Source organism: Hydra vulgaris, chromosome 07 (genome assembly GCF_038396675.1).
Source record: "Hydra vulgaris chromosome 07, alternate assembly HydraT2T_AEP".
NCBI classification, from domain to species: domain Eukaryota; kingdom Metazoa; phylum Cnidaria; class Hydrozoa; order Anthoathecata; family Hydridae; genus Hydra; species Hydra vulgaris.
The window spans coordinates 2,281,578-2,294,324 of NC_088926.1; the positions used below are offsets into that span (position 1 = coordinate 2,281,578).

Below are 12,747 nucleotides of genomic sequence, written 5' to 3' on the forward strand. Positions count from 1 at the left end.
ATTTATTTTACAGAAAGATGGCTCAATGTTTTTAAAAAGTATTACTGTATTAGTAAAACGCCTCCGACTTTTTTATTTGTAGATAAAGTAAAATATTATTAAAACAATTTTTTAAATCTTTTTTTTTAAAAAAAAAATTATATATAAATGTCATATACCACCAAAACCAGAAGTAAATTACTTGATTGGAAAGAGTTCAGAGTTTTTTCCATCAGAACTCCCAACTTCCAGAGATATTCTTAAGTATGGCCAGGAATTTTGTTACAGTGGAAAAAAGCTAATTCTTAATTTGTAAATCCAGTTATTAATTCTGAAAGAAGAATTAAATGTAAAGTAAAAGATTTGTTGTTATTGGCTGTAAAAGTTATCAATGGCAACATAGCTTTAGCAATTAGAAATAGATTTATGGAAAAACTTGATAAATTTTTTGATTTGTTTACATGCAATTGTAAAATACTTTTTTGCTTAGAGAATAATTGTGAAGAAAACTGTGACAGAAAAGCTCACATTGTATGTACTTGTAAAAAAGAAGAAAAAAAATCCTCTTCTTGAGTTGAACTTTGTTAGATATCAAAGAGAAAAAGTTGGAACCAAAGCAATCCTCCAAATAGCTGGCATTGATCATATTGAAACTCGAAAACAAAATAAAAAAATTCAACGACATTTAATAGAAAATCAGGTTTCACAAATAAAAAAATAAAAAACAGACCAGGAGATTCTTAATCAAGAAAAATATTTTTTTTTCCCCAAGAGTGACTCAGACGAAGTCTGTGAAGATACAAATGATAAAATAAAAATATATATTTCAAAAACAAAAAAAGTAAAAGAAAAAAGTGTATTATATAACACCATCAATATAAAAAATATTGCATAAGCAAGCTTAAGGCATCATACAAGTTTAAGAGAAACTGCAGAAATAGAAACTGCTGCCCTTATTGATGCTAAAATTATCACCGAAGGAAACATTTGCTTAATTATTGACCACAACAAAGTAAAGCGAGCTCAAGAAAAAATTGGAAAAGAGTTTACCTCAAAACTCCAAAATGAACTTAACAATAATGGTAAGATTTTTTTTGATGGTAGAAAAGTTGACACTAAAGTTTTCTTTGATGTTGAAGGCAGAAAATTCCCAGGTTAAATAAAAGAAGAACATTATACAGAACATTATGCAGTGGACCTGGTGGAAATTATCTATTCCATTTTGTTCCTGAAGAATCAAATTTAAAAAAATCCTGCAGAGATAATTGCTGATCACTTAATTGAATGGCTTAAAGAAAGATGTTTACATTTGACATTGGAAGCCATAGGTTGTCATAGTACTAATGTAAATACTGGATGGGCAGGAGGAGTAATACAATTTGTTGAAAAAAAACTTAATAAAAAACTTGTATGGATTGTATGTGATCTGCACTCTGGGGAACTAGGGTTAAAAAGTCTTATTAAGTTTCTTGATGGTCCTACTAAAGCCAGCAATCATTGGTCAGGACCGCTGGGTAAGATGTTGAATGATGGCACCAACCTTGAAATTAACCCGAAATATTTAAAAGTGTGCAAAAACTCTCCACTTATCTACCTAAGTCCTGACATTATCAAAGATCTAAGCATAGATTAGAGCTAAGCGTACCTAATTATGACATGTATTAAAACTAGAGTTCTGTCTAAGAGACTTGCATTACTAGAAATTGGTCCTGTTTGTCATAGTAGATGGCTAACTACTGTTTTGAGGTTTTACAGAATCTGGGTATCTAAACATGGGTTAACAAGTGACCTTTTAAATAGGTTGAAAATGATTTTTGATTACATAGTAGGTGTCTTGTATTCCCAACTGGTTTAACATTACAGTAAATTCGTGCTGGGAGAAAGGATCAATAAACTTACTTAAACATATACAATTACTAAAAAATCAAACTCAGGAGGTAAAGTTACCTCCTGAGTTTGATTTTTTAGTAATTGTATATGTTTAAGTAAGTTTATTGATCCTTTCTCCCAGCACGAATTTACTGTAATGTTAAACCAGTTGGGAATACATTGTTTTACCCACTTTCAAACAATCAACATGGTATGCTCACTCTGAATCAGTTTTTCAAAGTATGCTTTGTAGCCAAATTGAAGATGAGTGAAAAGAAGCAGTTAATAAAATAGTTGAAATAAGAGGAACAGGGAATGATGCACTTCAATTTGGTGATTTTTTAGGATTCAAAAGACTCCTGCCAAAATTATGGAAGCAACCTGTTTTTCTGAACTTATAGACTGGAGTGATATTACTGAACTACCTCTAACATGTCATTTATCAATTGAAGCAGTTAAAGAATTTATTAACACTCCAATGAAAGTAACAAAGTGGCCTTCCCATACACAATCTATTGAAAGATGCGTAAAAATGACATCTGAAAGTGCTTATGTTGTCTTTGGTCAAGCCAGAAAAAATACTTACATTCAAGGTCAAATTGCTAGCAGAAAATTAATGTCCAATAATTCTTGTAAGAAAGATATGGTAAACCTCATTAAAAAAAATTATTTGCAAACTATTATTTATACATCTTTAGTTAGATAACTATTTCTTGGACTTGTTTTTTTATGAAGTAAATATAAAGATATAAGTGTATAAAAAGCTTGATGCTCAACTTTTTACTATTAACTCTAAACTCTTTCTAATAAAAATAATGAGCTGATATACATTTAGTTTTTGGTATTACAAATGTGTGTGTGTGTGTATATATATATATATATATATATATATATATATATATATATATATATATATATATATATATATATATATATATATATATATAACTTTAAACTCTTTCTAATTAAAGTAATGAGATATACACTTAGTTTTTGCTATAACAAATATCTGTAAATATATATATATATATATATATATTTTTTAAAAAAAGTATTAAAATTTAATAGCAAAGCATTATAAATTGTAGTTTTTTCAACTTGTAAAACACACAGTTAAAATAAACAACTTTAAATGGTCACTTTTATATAATCTAAAAAAAGATGAACATTGCGAAAAGGAGAGTATATTCAAAATATATTTGTTATTCACACGCCGCTTATTAAACTAAATTTTGAAATACCAAATTTTGTGCACAAAGTTAAATTTTAGTTTACTACATGGTTTGGTAAATAAATGCAATCTTCTTTGGAGATAACGGCAAACTTTAGTTTCAAGAATAAAAAGTCCACAAAAAAAATAGTTTAAGGGTGAAAAAAAGCAGCCTAAAATATTTTTTTTTCAAAAAAAACTTAGTTTCATGTTTTGCATACCGATTTACAAAAAAAAAATACTAGCCACCATCAAATTTCAAAAAAAAGTGAAAATCGCCACACCCTAATATACAGGTTATAATTTTTTAAATACAAGACTTTGCTGTTTAAATTTTTTTAATATAATTTTATAACTTTTAATCATAAATAAACTTTATAAATATTTACAAAGAGTCAAAAAACTTATTGCAATAATTGTACAATGTTAAATAATGTTTTAACAAAGATGTCTGGCTATGAAAATAGCTAATTAACAAAAGGTAGCTGAGATATTTTTTGAAATTATACTTTTATTATATTTAAACTTTAAAACACAATTAAACTTTGCCTAAAAAAAACGTATCCTGTAGGATACGCTTTTTAAGACAATGGCTAGAAGAAGCCAACTCCAACTTAAAACTGCCTTGGGGCTCTTGGTTGAGTAAAGGCTAGAGATGGTGTATCCATAAAAATACTCATCTTAAGCAGATGTTAAATGCATCAGGCCAATGTCTTGTAGAAGGCCTCTTAGGCGAAGTTTTAAGGGGTAAACAGATTCTCTTGACCAGCCTCACACCCCTTCTTCATCTATCAGGCTGGCGCAGATGTATTTTTAATACATTGTTTCCAATTTAGGATGTTGAATGCTGGATCTTCTTGACTCAATGCATGGGTTTTGCTTGTCTCCATTTTTATGACTAGGCAACTCATTCTATTATCTCCTAATGAGGGTACAGCTCTAAAACTCAGTTTTATGGTTCTGAGGCCGGGTGGTAGTCAGGTTGCCCTAACTCTATGGTAGCTCTCAGAGAAGCTGATTCCACAAAGCAGCTGAAAAATGTCAAAGTATTAACAGTGTCATGTTGCGCATGGATGGTGTCCCTGTTCATACTTTTGGTGTGGATTGTCGAGGCCACATTTGGAGCCCTTTGTTACGAATTAGGGTTTATTAATAGTAATGACTCAATTGCTTGGGCTATAAAACAGTGTACTGAGTACTGCTTTGAGTCAAATTCTTTAACAAATTTAAAAATGAATAAAGTAGCAAAACTATAAAACACAAAAAACAATCGTCATCACCAAGTTCTCTAAACCTATCATTCACTAACATTCATGGTTTTCGAAGTAACTTTTTTTCTGTTGAGTCTTATCTCTTGCAAAGTTCACCAGACCTAATTGCTTTTTGTGAGACTAATTTGAGTTCGGCTGTCTCATCTTGTGATCTTAGTGTTGATGGTTATCTTCGTTTGATTCATAAAGACTCCAATAGTCAGGCTTGGCCTGGGCAATCAGGGTTACATTTGTAAGAATTCACCCATTTGTCGAGAAACTTACTTGCTCTTTGTTTGAATCCACAGACTATTCTTTCATGTGCTTTTGTTTAGCACCACTTCACTCTACTGCCTTTCTCTTTGTTCTATATCGCTCTCCTTTATCTTAAGACTGCACTCTTTTTGATGTTATTTTTGATCAAATGGACCAAGCACTCTCTCATTATCCATCAGTTATTACTGTTGTTGTTAATGACTTTAATGCTCATCAAACTGAATGGATTGGCTCTAGTGTCAGTGACTCTGCAGACATTAAGGTCCACAACTTTTGCCTTTCTCAATCCTTAACTCAAACATTTAACTTTCCAACTCGCTTTCCAGACAAACCAAGAATCATTTACCTTCTCTACTCAACTTATGTCTTGTTTCTGATCCTAGTCAGTGCTCAGTTTCTCCACATTTACCCTTAGGTGCTTCTGATCATGGTTTAATCTCTCTAAAACTATTATCTCATTCTTCTTCATCATCTGAATCCTCCTATCATCGTACCTCTTACAAGTACCTTAAAGCTGACTGGGACTCCTGTAATTTTCTTTGTGATGGCCCATAGGTAGAAATCTTTCATCTCCTGTTGACAAATGTACTTCTTACATAAATTCATGTATTTAGGCTGGCATTGAAGTATTTATTCCTTCTTTACAATTCCAGGTCGTCTCACTCTTCTCCATGGTTTTCCTCACATTGTGCTGCTGCAGTTTCCAATCAAAACCATTTCTTCCATATCTATCAGCAAAAAAATTCTCCAGAAAACAGATGTCTGTTTATTACTCTAGAAACCATTGTAGAAAGGTTTTGTCTAAGGCCAAAGCCTGCTGTTCTCAGGTCATGAAATCTCATTTTTCATCACAAAAATTAGGCTCTCATAACTTCTGGAGAGTCTTTAATAGTATTAATAATATGGGAAAATCTGTTATTCAACCTCTCTTGTATGATTTAGACTTTGTCACCTCACCTAAAAATTGAATGAACAAAAATTAGCTGAATTGTTTGCTAAGAACTTTTCATCAATATCATCTCTAAATTTCATTAGTTGCGTTCTACCTGATATAGCCGACAAACAGATTGATTCATTGCTTGACATTCATACCACTCCAGCTTCTGTATCTAAATTGATTTCCTGCTTAGACTCTTCTACAGCTTATGGTCCAGACAACATACCTGTTATAGTCTTGAAGAAGTGCTCTCTAGAGCTGTCATTTATACTTTTAAAACTATTTAACAAGTGCTTATCAAAGTCTTGTTTTCCAGCCTGCTGGGAAGCAGCATCTGTTTAGAAAAGTTAAGGCTATTGCTCTTGACATTTCCAAAGCTTTTGATAAAGTTTGGCATGCTGGTCTTCTCCATAAGCTTTCTTCTTATGGTGTATCTGGTAACATCTTTAAGATTATTAAATCCTTTCTTTCCAATTGTAGTATAAAAGTTGTCCTTGATGGACAGCACTCTTTTTCATATCCTGGAACTTCAGGGGTTTCTCAAGATTCAATCCTTGGCCCTATACTCTTTTTAATTTACATTAGCAATCTTCCAGATATTCTCACATCTAAGGTGGCATTGTTTGCTGACGATACTACCACTTATTCTTGTCTTGATAAGAAGCCAACACTCTCTGATTGCTTGGAGGAGGCATTTGAGCTTGAAAAGGATCTTACTTCTGGTACAGCATGAGGCTCACAGTGGCTGATGAACTTTAATTCAGATAAAACTCAATTTTTTTAGCAAATATTTATCGCATATAATTTAGATCTTCTTATATTTATGAATGGTAATGTACTTGATGAGTCATCTACCCTTCATCTTCTAGGATTAACTCTTACTTCCGATCTTTCATGGAAACCATATATCAAACCAGTTGCAAAGTTGGCATCTGCTAAGGTTGCATCTCTTTATCGAGCTCGACACTTTCTTACTTCGGATTCTATCCTCTATCTCTATAAATCTTAAATCTTTGTATGGAATACTGTTGCCTTATCTGGGGCGGATCTTCTAATGATGCCCTTTCTCTTTTAGACAAGGTGCAAAAACGCTTTGTAAACATAGTTGGACCTGCTCTTGCAGCCAACCTCCAACAATAATGACATCGTCGTCATTCAATTAAGTCTCATCCTTTTTCTGTGACTGATTCTAAGTGCTCCAGAAACTCTTATTCCTCTAGTTTTTTACCTTCTTTAAAATTTGCTTCCTTCATCTTGCTTTCCCGATTCATATAATTTGCAATCTTTTAAGTCATCTGTCAATTGTTATCTTGCTCTACAATCTTTATCTTTTCTCATCCAGTAACTTTCAACTCTAATTGTGGTTGCTTGCAGCCTCGCTGGAAGCAAAGATATAAAAAAATAATAGTAATAAATTTATAAGTATTTATAACAAACTTATTTACTATCTATAGTCCATTAATAGTAGTCTGTAGTATAGATAACTCTGTGTGAAAATCTAAACTAAATCATTTAGAGTTTATCTACTATATTGCTTTGCAACTTCTTCTTACCTTTCAGTGATAACTTTTTAGACATCTCAGTAAAGGTTTGTTGCCTGCAATGTTTCAGTATTATGAGATTAGAGTTCATTTTTGAAATTCAGACAGTTAAATGAAATTCAACTGCATTTCCCACATAATAAATAAGCCCAATTAACCCTTTGGATAAATAAAAGACACTTAAAGATAAGATGTGGTCTTTCCAACTAGTATAACAAGAACACTGAATTTCTGCATTTGTCTTTCGAAGAAACTATAGATTAGAATGAAGAAACTAAAAGACAGGTACTTTATAACACTTTTAAGTTGTATCATCTAACATTGTGTTAAACGCAGTACTCAGATGGTTTAGCAAAGGAACAGTGATAACTAATTTAAAATAATTTGAAATGCAACTTTTAGGTTTGTTCAAAGCATGTTTGAAGGTGTTGATTAGTAATATTTCTAAGTAATGAGACAAAAATTTTTAATGCTTGAATAAGATTCTAACTACAAAAAATATAATTATTACTTGCTTGCACAATCATGTAATTAAAAAAGTTAAAAACATGTCTTGCTATACACAGTGCAACAAAATCAAAATTTGTTATTAACTTCAGTAAATGAAGGAGTAGCAGAGGTTGCATGATTAAATGTTCTATTGATATTTAAAGACATTCTTTGAGACAGAAAACCACAGGAATAAAAAACTCTTGTAAAGTATCCATGCCATGATTTCACAATTCATAACATGAAATAATAGTTTTTATTAAAACACTAAATAAACAAGCTTTTCCTTTATGTCTATATTGGAAGTTTTAGTATTAAAAAAAGTAATGATTGTGTAGAAAAGGGCAGAAAAACCATTAAAAATTCTTTCATAACTTAAGAAAAAAGTCTCTTTGAAAATAAAGGGGATAATAATTCTCATATTTCTCATAAAGAATAAACAAAATCTTAAGAAATTCTTTCATAACTTAAGAAATAAGAAATAAGGTTCTTTGAAAATAAAGGGGATAATAATTCTCATATTTCTCATGAAGGATAAACAGTTTAGCTAAATAAAAATTTATACTTTATAAGTCAAAAATCTGGATATAGACATTCTAATATTTTTGTCAAAAATGCTTGATTATCCAAGAAAACCAAGGAACAAAGACTAGTTTTTATTGATGCAATTATAAACAGCTTCTTCTTGTAATAACTCTGTCTTCCTTTCTTCGTCATGATATCAAAAATTCTACACAATTAATATTATATATGGTTACTTAACTTAAAAGGAAATGATCTTTTTCTCCTAAGGGCTAACTTTTTCTTCAAAGTGCTATATAAACTTGCGAATTAAGCGACATTTTGAAATAACCAACAGCCATATTTTATGTTAAATAAAAGAAAACATAAATTAAACAGGGTGTATGTTAAAAGGGGAGTCAGAATTTTATTTTCCATATTTGAAACTTCTTCTCTGCTTATTTCTTATTTGAAATTTATTAAAATAATACACAGTCTAGTGCAATAAAACTGGAGATGTCCATTTATATATTTTGATGTATACTTGTTGTTATTAAGTAATTTTGCCTCATGATAATAGTTAAACAATAAACTCAATACAAATTTTACTCAGGGTATATGTGAAAAGGGAAGTCCAAAATTTGATCTAACTAAAATAATCATTTTGATTTTTTTTAAACTAATGAAAGAAAATATTTAAAAAATAAAGTTCTATATAATGAAATAAAATAAGGTATGCCAATTCAAGTTTCTAATTAAGCTGTACAACTTAGTTTAACCTCCATCTTTAAAAAGCTAGTTTTACCTCCATCAAAATATTGTTATTATTATTTTTAAACAATCGCAAAACTATGAAACTGATTTACTATTATGTTTTCCGGTTTTGAATTTTATTTCAACCATTTCAGATAATTAACTGTGCATTATTGGTTTAGTTTTTGTTGTAATAGTTATATATAGTAAAGTTTTTTTTCAACAATATAATCAAATTGAAAAACTTTTATTTAATTTTTTTGGGTATGTGCAACGACATAGCAGACATCCCCTAGATATGCCCCTGCATATTCTTACTCTTACTGATAGTAGTTAACTTTTTACGGTCACGGCAAATTGTACTGGATTGTATTGTAAAGGATTTTGCAAATTTCTATTGAGGTTTACCAATTATCTATATATAAATACAATGACCTAAACCTAACAAGCCAAAAAGAAAAGAAATAATGCGTAATAATCTTTATCATGACTACTTATTTCTAATGCATCTACTCATTAGAAATAAACAGTCTGAAGATTTTTAGTAAAAGTCAAACCTCATTTTTCTTAATTCAGAGAGTTGATGAATTAATGACCAAACTTTAAAAATTAAAAAAATTAAAAACGAAGAAAAACCTTATTGTAATTAACTAAAAAATAATTTAATGTTGCTCTTGAAAGAAAAAACCAATGAACATATATTAAAACCCAAAAAGTAATTAACATCTACATCAACAGAAGTTTTATAAACTTTCAATACTTTTTGCACTTTCTTTTTAGTTAGACCATTTTTTTTTTTTGTAAAAATACAATTAAAGAACAAATCAATTAAATGTATGCAGTAGAATGTTAAATCAATTAGCTCTAAACAGCAGTTAAATGATGGCAGTTTAATAGAGATGCTTGGCTTTTTATTTATTCAGCTGTGGCTTTATGTTTGATTGTTACGAAACAAAACCTGCTTAGATAAAACAGCAATAAATATAGCTGTTAGATAATATTTTGCTCTAAAGTGTCTTAAATCTGCTTGATGGTCTTTTTTGTTGTTGTATTTCTTGAATTAAATCAACCGAAAATGAAATCTAAATAAACTAAACCAATCAAAAATGAAATGCCAAATATAATTATGACCATTTTTTTAAAGGATTTTTCATTATAGACTATATTTAAGTCTTGTTTGAAATTTTTTTTAATTGGTAAAAACTGATTTCTAACTGTAACCTACTTTCTTAAACCCATTAAGTTTTGAAGGACTTCTGCTTGATACCCTTAATTCAGTGTTTACCTGAGGCCGTAGTAATACCCCAGGTAAAGGGGTTTAAAAAATAACAATGATAACAGAAAATATAATATATTCAAAATAAAATAAAAAAGAACACAGTTTCTTTAAGCGGCTTGGTAAACAGATTTTTCTCCAGTCATTAAAACTTGTACAAGCAAGAACAAAACATTTTAGTTTTTCGTTTTGAAATTTAAGGTAAAGAGTTTCAAAAAAAATTAATGTCTCTTCACATGAGTGGCCCTCAAATTAAAATAATTATTAATTATTATCTTTTTCTAGGACAGCATCAAAAGACCTATTTATTTTTGAAAATATAAATCCAAAAGTTTTAAAAACAAATATAAAATGTCATAATATGTAAATTAATAAAATAAATTAATTTAACGTGGTAGTAGACAAAATAATAGAACAATTATAAGGTTTAAGGTTTAAAACCACCATATGCTTCTGGAAGTACTATGTTCAAACTGTTTCTCTGAGCAGCAGCATTTTGTGTTTTTAAGTGTTTCAAATTAAAAATAGGATAATAGTAACTATTAAAAAATTATCTTTTTCTCTGAGTTTGTAGAAATGACAGCTAAAGACCTATTTATTTTTTGAAATATAAAAGCTAAAGTCATCTTTGATCACCAATGTAAGACTAAAGGACTGTTATAATATAAGCTGTTTTAATGCAAAAAAATAAAAAAAAATTATTTTTTTAAACTTTAACACAAATAGTGTCAAGTATAGCTGCTGTGTGAAGAAAAGATATTGAATAAATCAACTGATTTATATATTTTTTTGTTATTAGGTTTAACCAGACATAAACACATTAGTAGTAAACACATAAACATATTAGTATAATATTTTTTCAGTTAAAAAACTTTTTAAAAAATTAAAAAAACCAACCAAATGTTTTTATTTCACAGACAGTTTTAGGCATTTCTTGGGATTGTTCTGCAATTTTAGGTCACAGATTGCTCTTTAACCTAATCTTATAATTACCTCATTTGACTATAGTGAATTTCTACAGAACTTGATATTTTATCTAGTTTTTAATGAAAAGTTACAAGAAATCTGCCTGTTTCATTGATGTGTAAATAAGAAATTTTAAAATTGTAAAATGACTTATAAGTTTAAACATGAAGTTTAAATAAGTTTAAACACGAGGTTTAAATAAGTTTAAAAATAAGGTTTAAATAAGTTCAACATGGAGTCAAAAGTTTCAATAAGTTTAAGAATTATTATTATTATTATTATTATTATTATTATTATTATTATTATTATTATTATTATTATTATTACAGCATTTTATTCTACTATGAGGTTTTATGTTATATATCTACTTTTTTATAATAAACGGTGTAGCTTATTGCATGAAAAGAGTAAAAAAAAATTATTCAATTAAACAATTTACTGCAGTTTTATCATTAAGATATACTTTATTACACAAAAAAATATTATGCAAATATAGACACAATAATATACAATCATAGACTAAATAGTACATACCATGGTTCTCTTGCATATTCCTCGACCATATTTTTAAGCTAAATTAATATACAGATGCAAATAAAAGTAGTTATGTAGAGAATACACTCCTTATTTTTCTTTTTTCTCCATTAAGGTATTACTAATGCCCTTAATGCCATTAGGCCCTAATGCCATTAGGCCCTAACCATAGACCATGTCTCCCTAATGATCAGGGAGACAAAAGCCAAATAAAAAGTTATGATCCCTGCAAAATTATAATTTCTATAACTATACTCGTATTATCATGTATCACGTCTCATCATATATTATATATATTCTATGTAGATTTTTTCATCGTTAAAGAAATTTTACACTAATTCAATTTATTTTATACATTAATTATATTTAATTTATATATACACATATTTAAATATATTTTTTACGTTATCAGTAACTCTAATGCCGATTTTATCAAACAGCACAACGAGTATGAAAAAAGGAAAAATAAATAGATGTAAATCGGGCGCTTTGACGCCACTTTTTTTTTTTAAACAATGTTGACATCAAGTTTTGATTAACTTTTGGATAGGTATTGGCCTCTGCTCTAGTCAAAAAATATTTTTTGACTAGACTTGATACTAGTTATAAAAGACTTTTTTTTATCAGTATTGTTTGATGTCATTAAGGTTAGAGTGTAGAGCTTATGATCTCCGTTGTCGAGTCAACATAAAGCTCACCGTGACTAGTTGTATCAAAATAGTCACGGTTAGCTGTTTGTGAAGAGCCTTCTGCAAGTAATTCCATCATAGATAAGACTCTATTTTAATAATTGACATCATAGAATCTTCCTTCATAAAAGCAAGCATCACTAAGAATATTTCAAACTTTACATTACCGGTATAAGATATTTAAATTTTTTCCTCAATGTCAAATCACCTCCCAAGGCCGAGAAGTGGTGAAGGTCGACAGTGGTGAAGACTTCTATAGGTGTGGTTACAACCCGCTCTTAATTCTAAAACTCCGAAACAATTTCCTTAATGCCTATATATTGCTTGTAGCAAGTTGCAGTGATGGATCCAGGATTTTTTGGTGTGTGCGTGGAGGGGAGGGGGGGGGGGGATTTGATACCAAAAGACATGTTATTATGGCTTAATAATGTATTAAGCCAAACCATTTATTCGCTTATCATTTGTTTTGTTACGCAA

General features: G+C 29.5%; 1 protein-coding gene across 2 annotated transcripts in view; it reads right to left on the reverse strand.

Annotated features, from left to right (window-relative positions):
* The window catches only part of LOC100204864 (mitochondrial import inner membrane translocase subunit Tim17-A), a 30,911-nt gene extending 18,917 nt beyond the window's left edge, over positions 1-11,994 (reverse strand). For both annotated transcript variants that reach the window (XM_065800791.1, XM_065800790.1), the window contains exon 1: positions 11,582-11,994. In XM_065800791.1, the coding sequence (XP_065656863.1) occupies positions 11,582-11,610 (29 nt within the window). In that variant the 5' untranslated portion in view covers positions 11,611-11,994. The remainder of the gene's footprint in view (positions 1-11,581) is intronic.
* Positions 11,995-12,747: the final 753 nt, after the last annotated feature.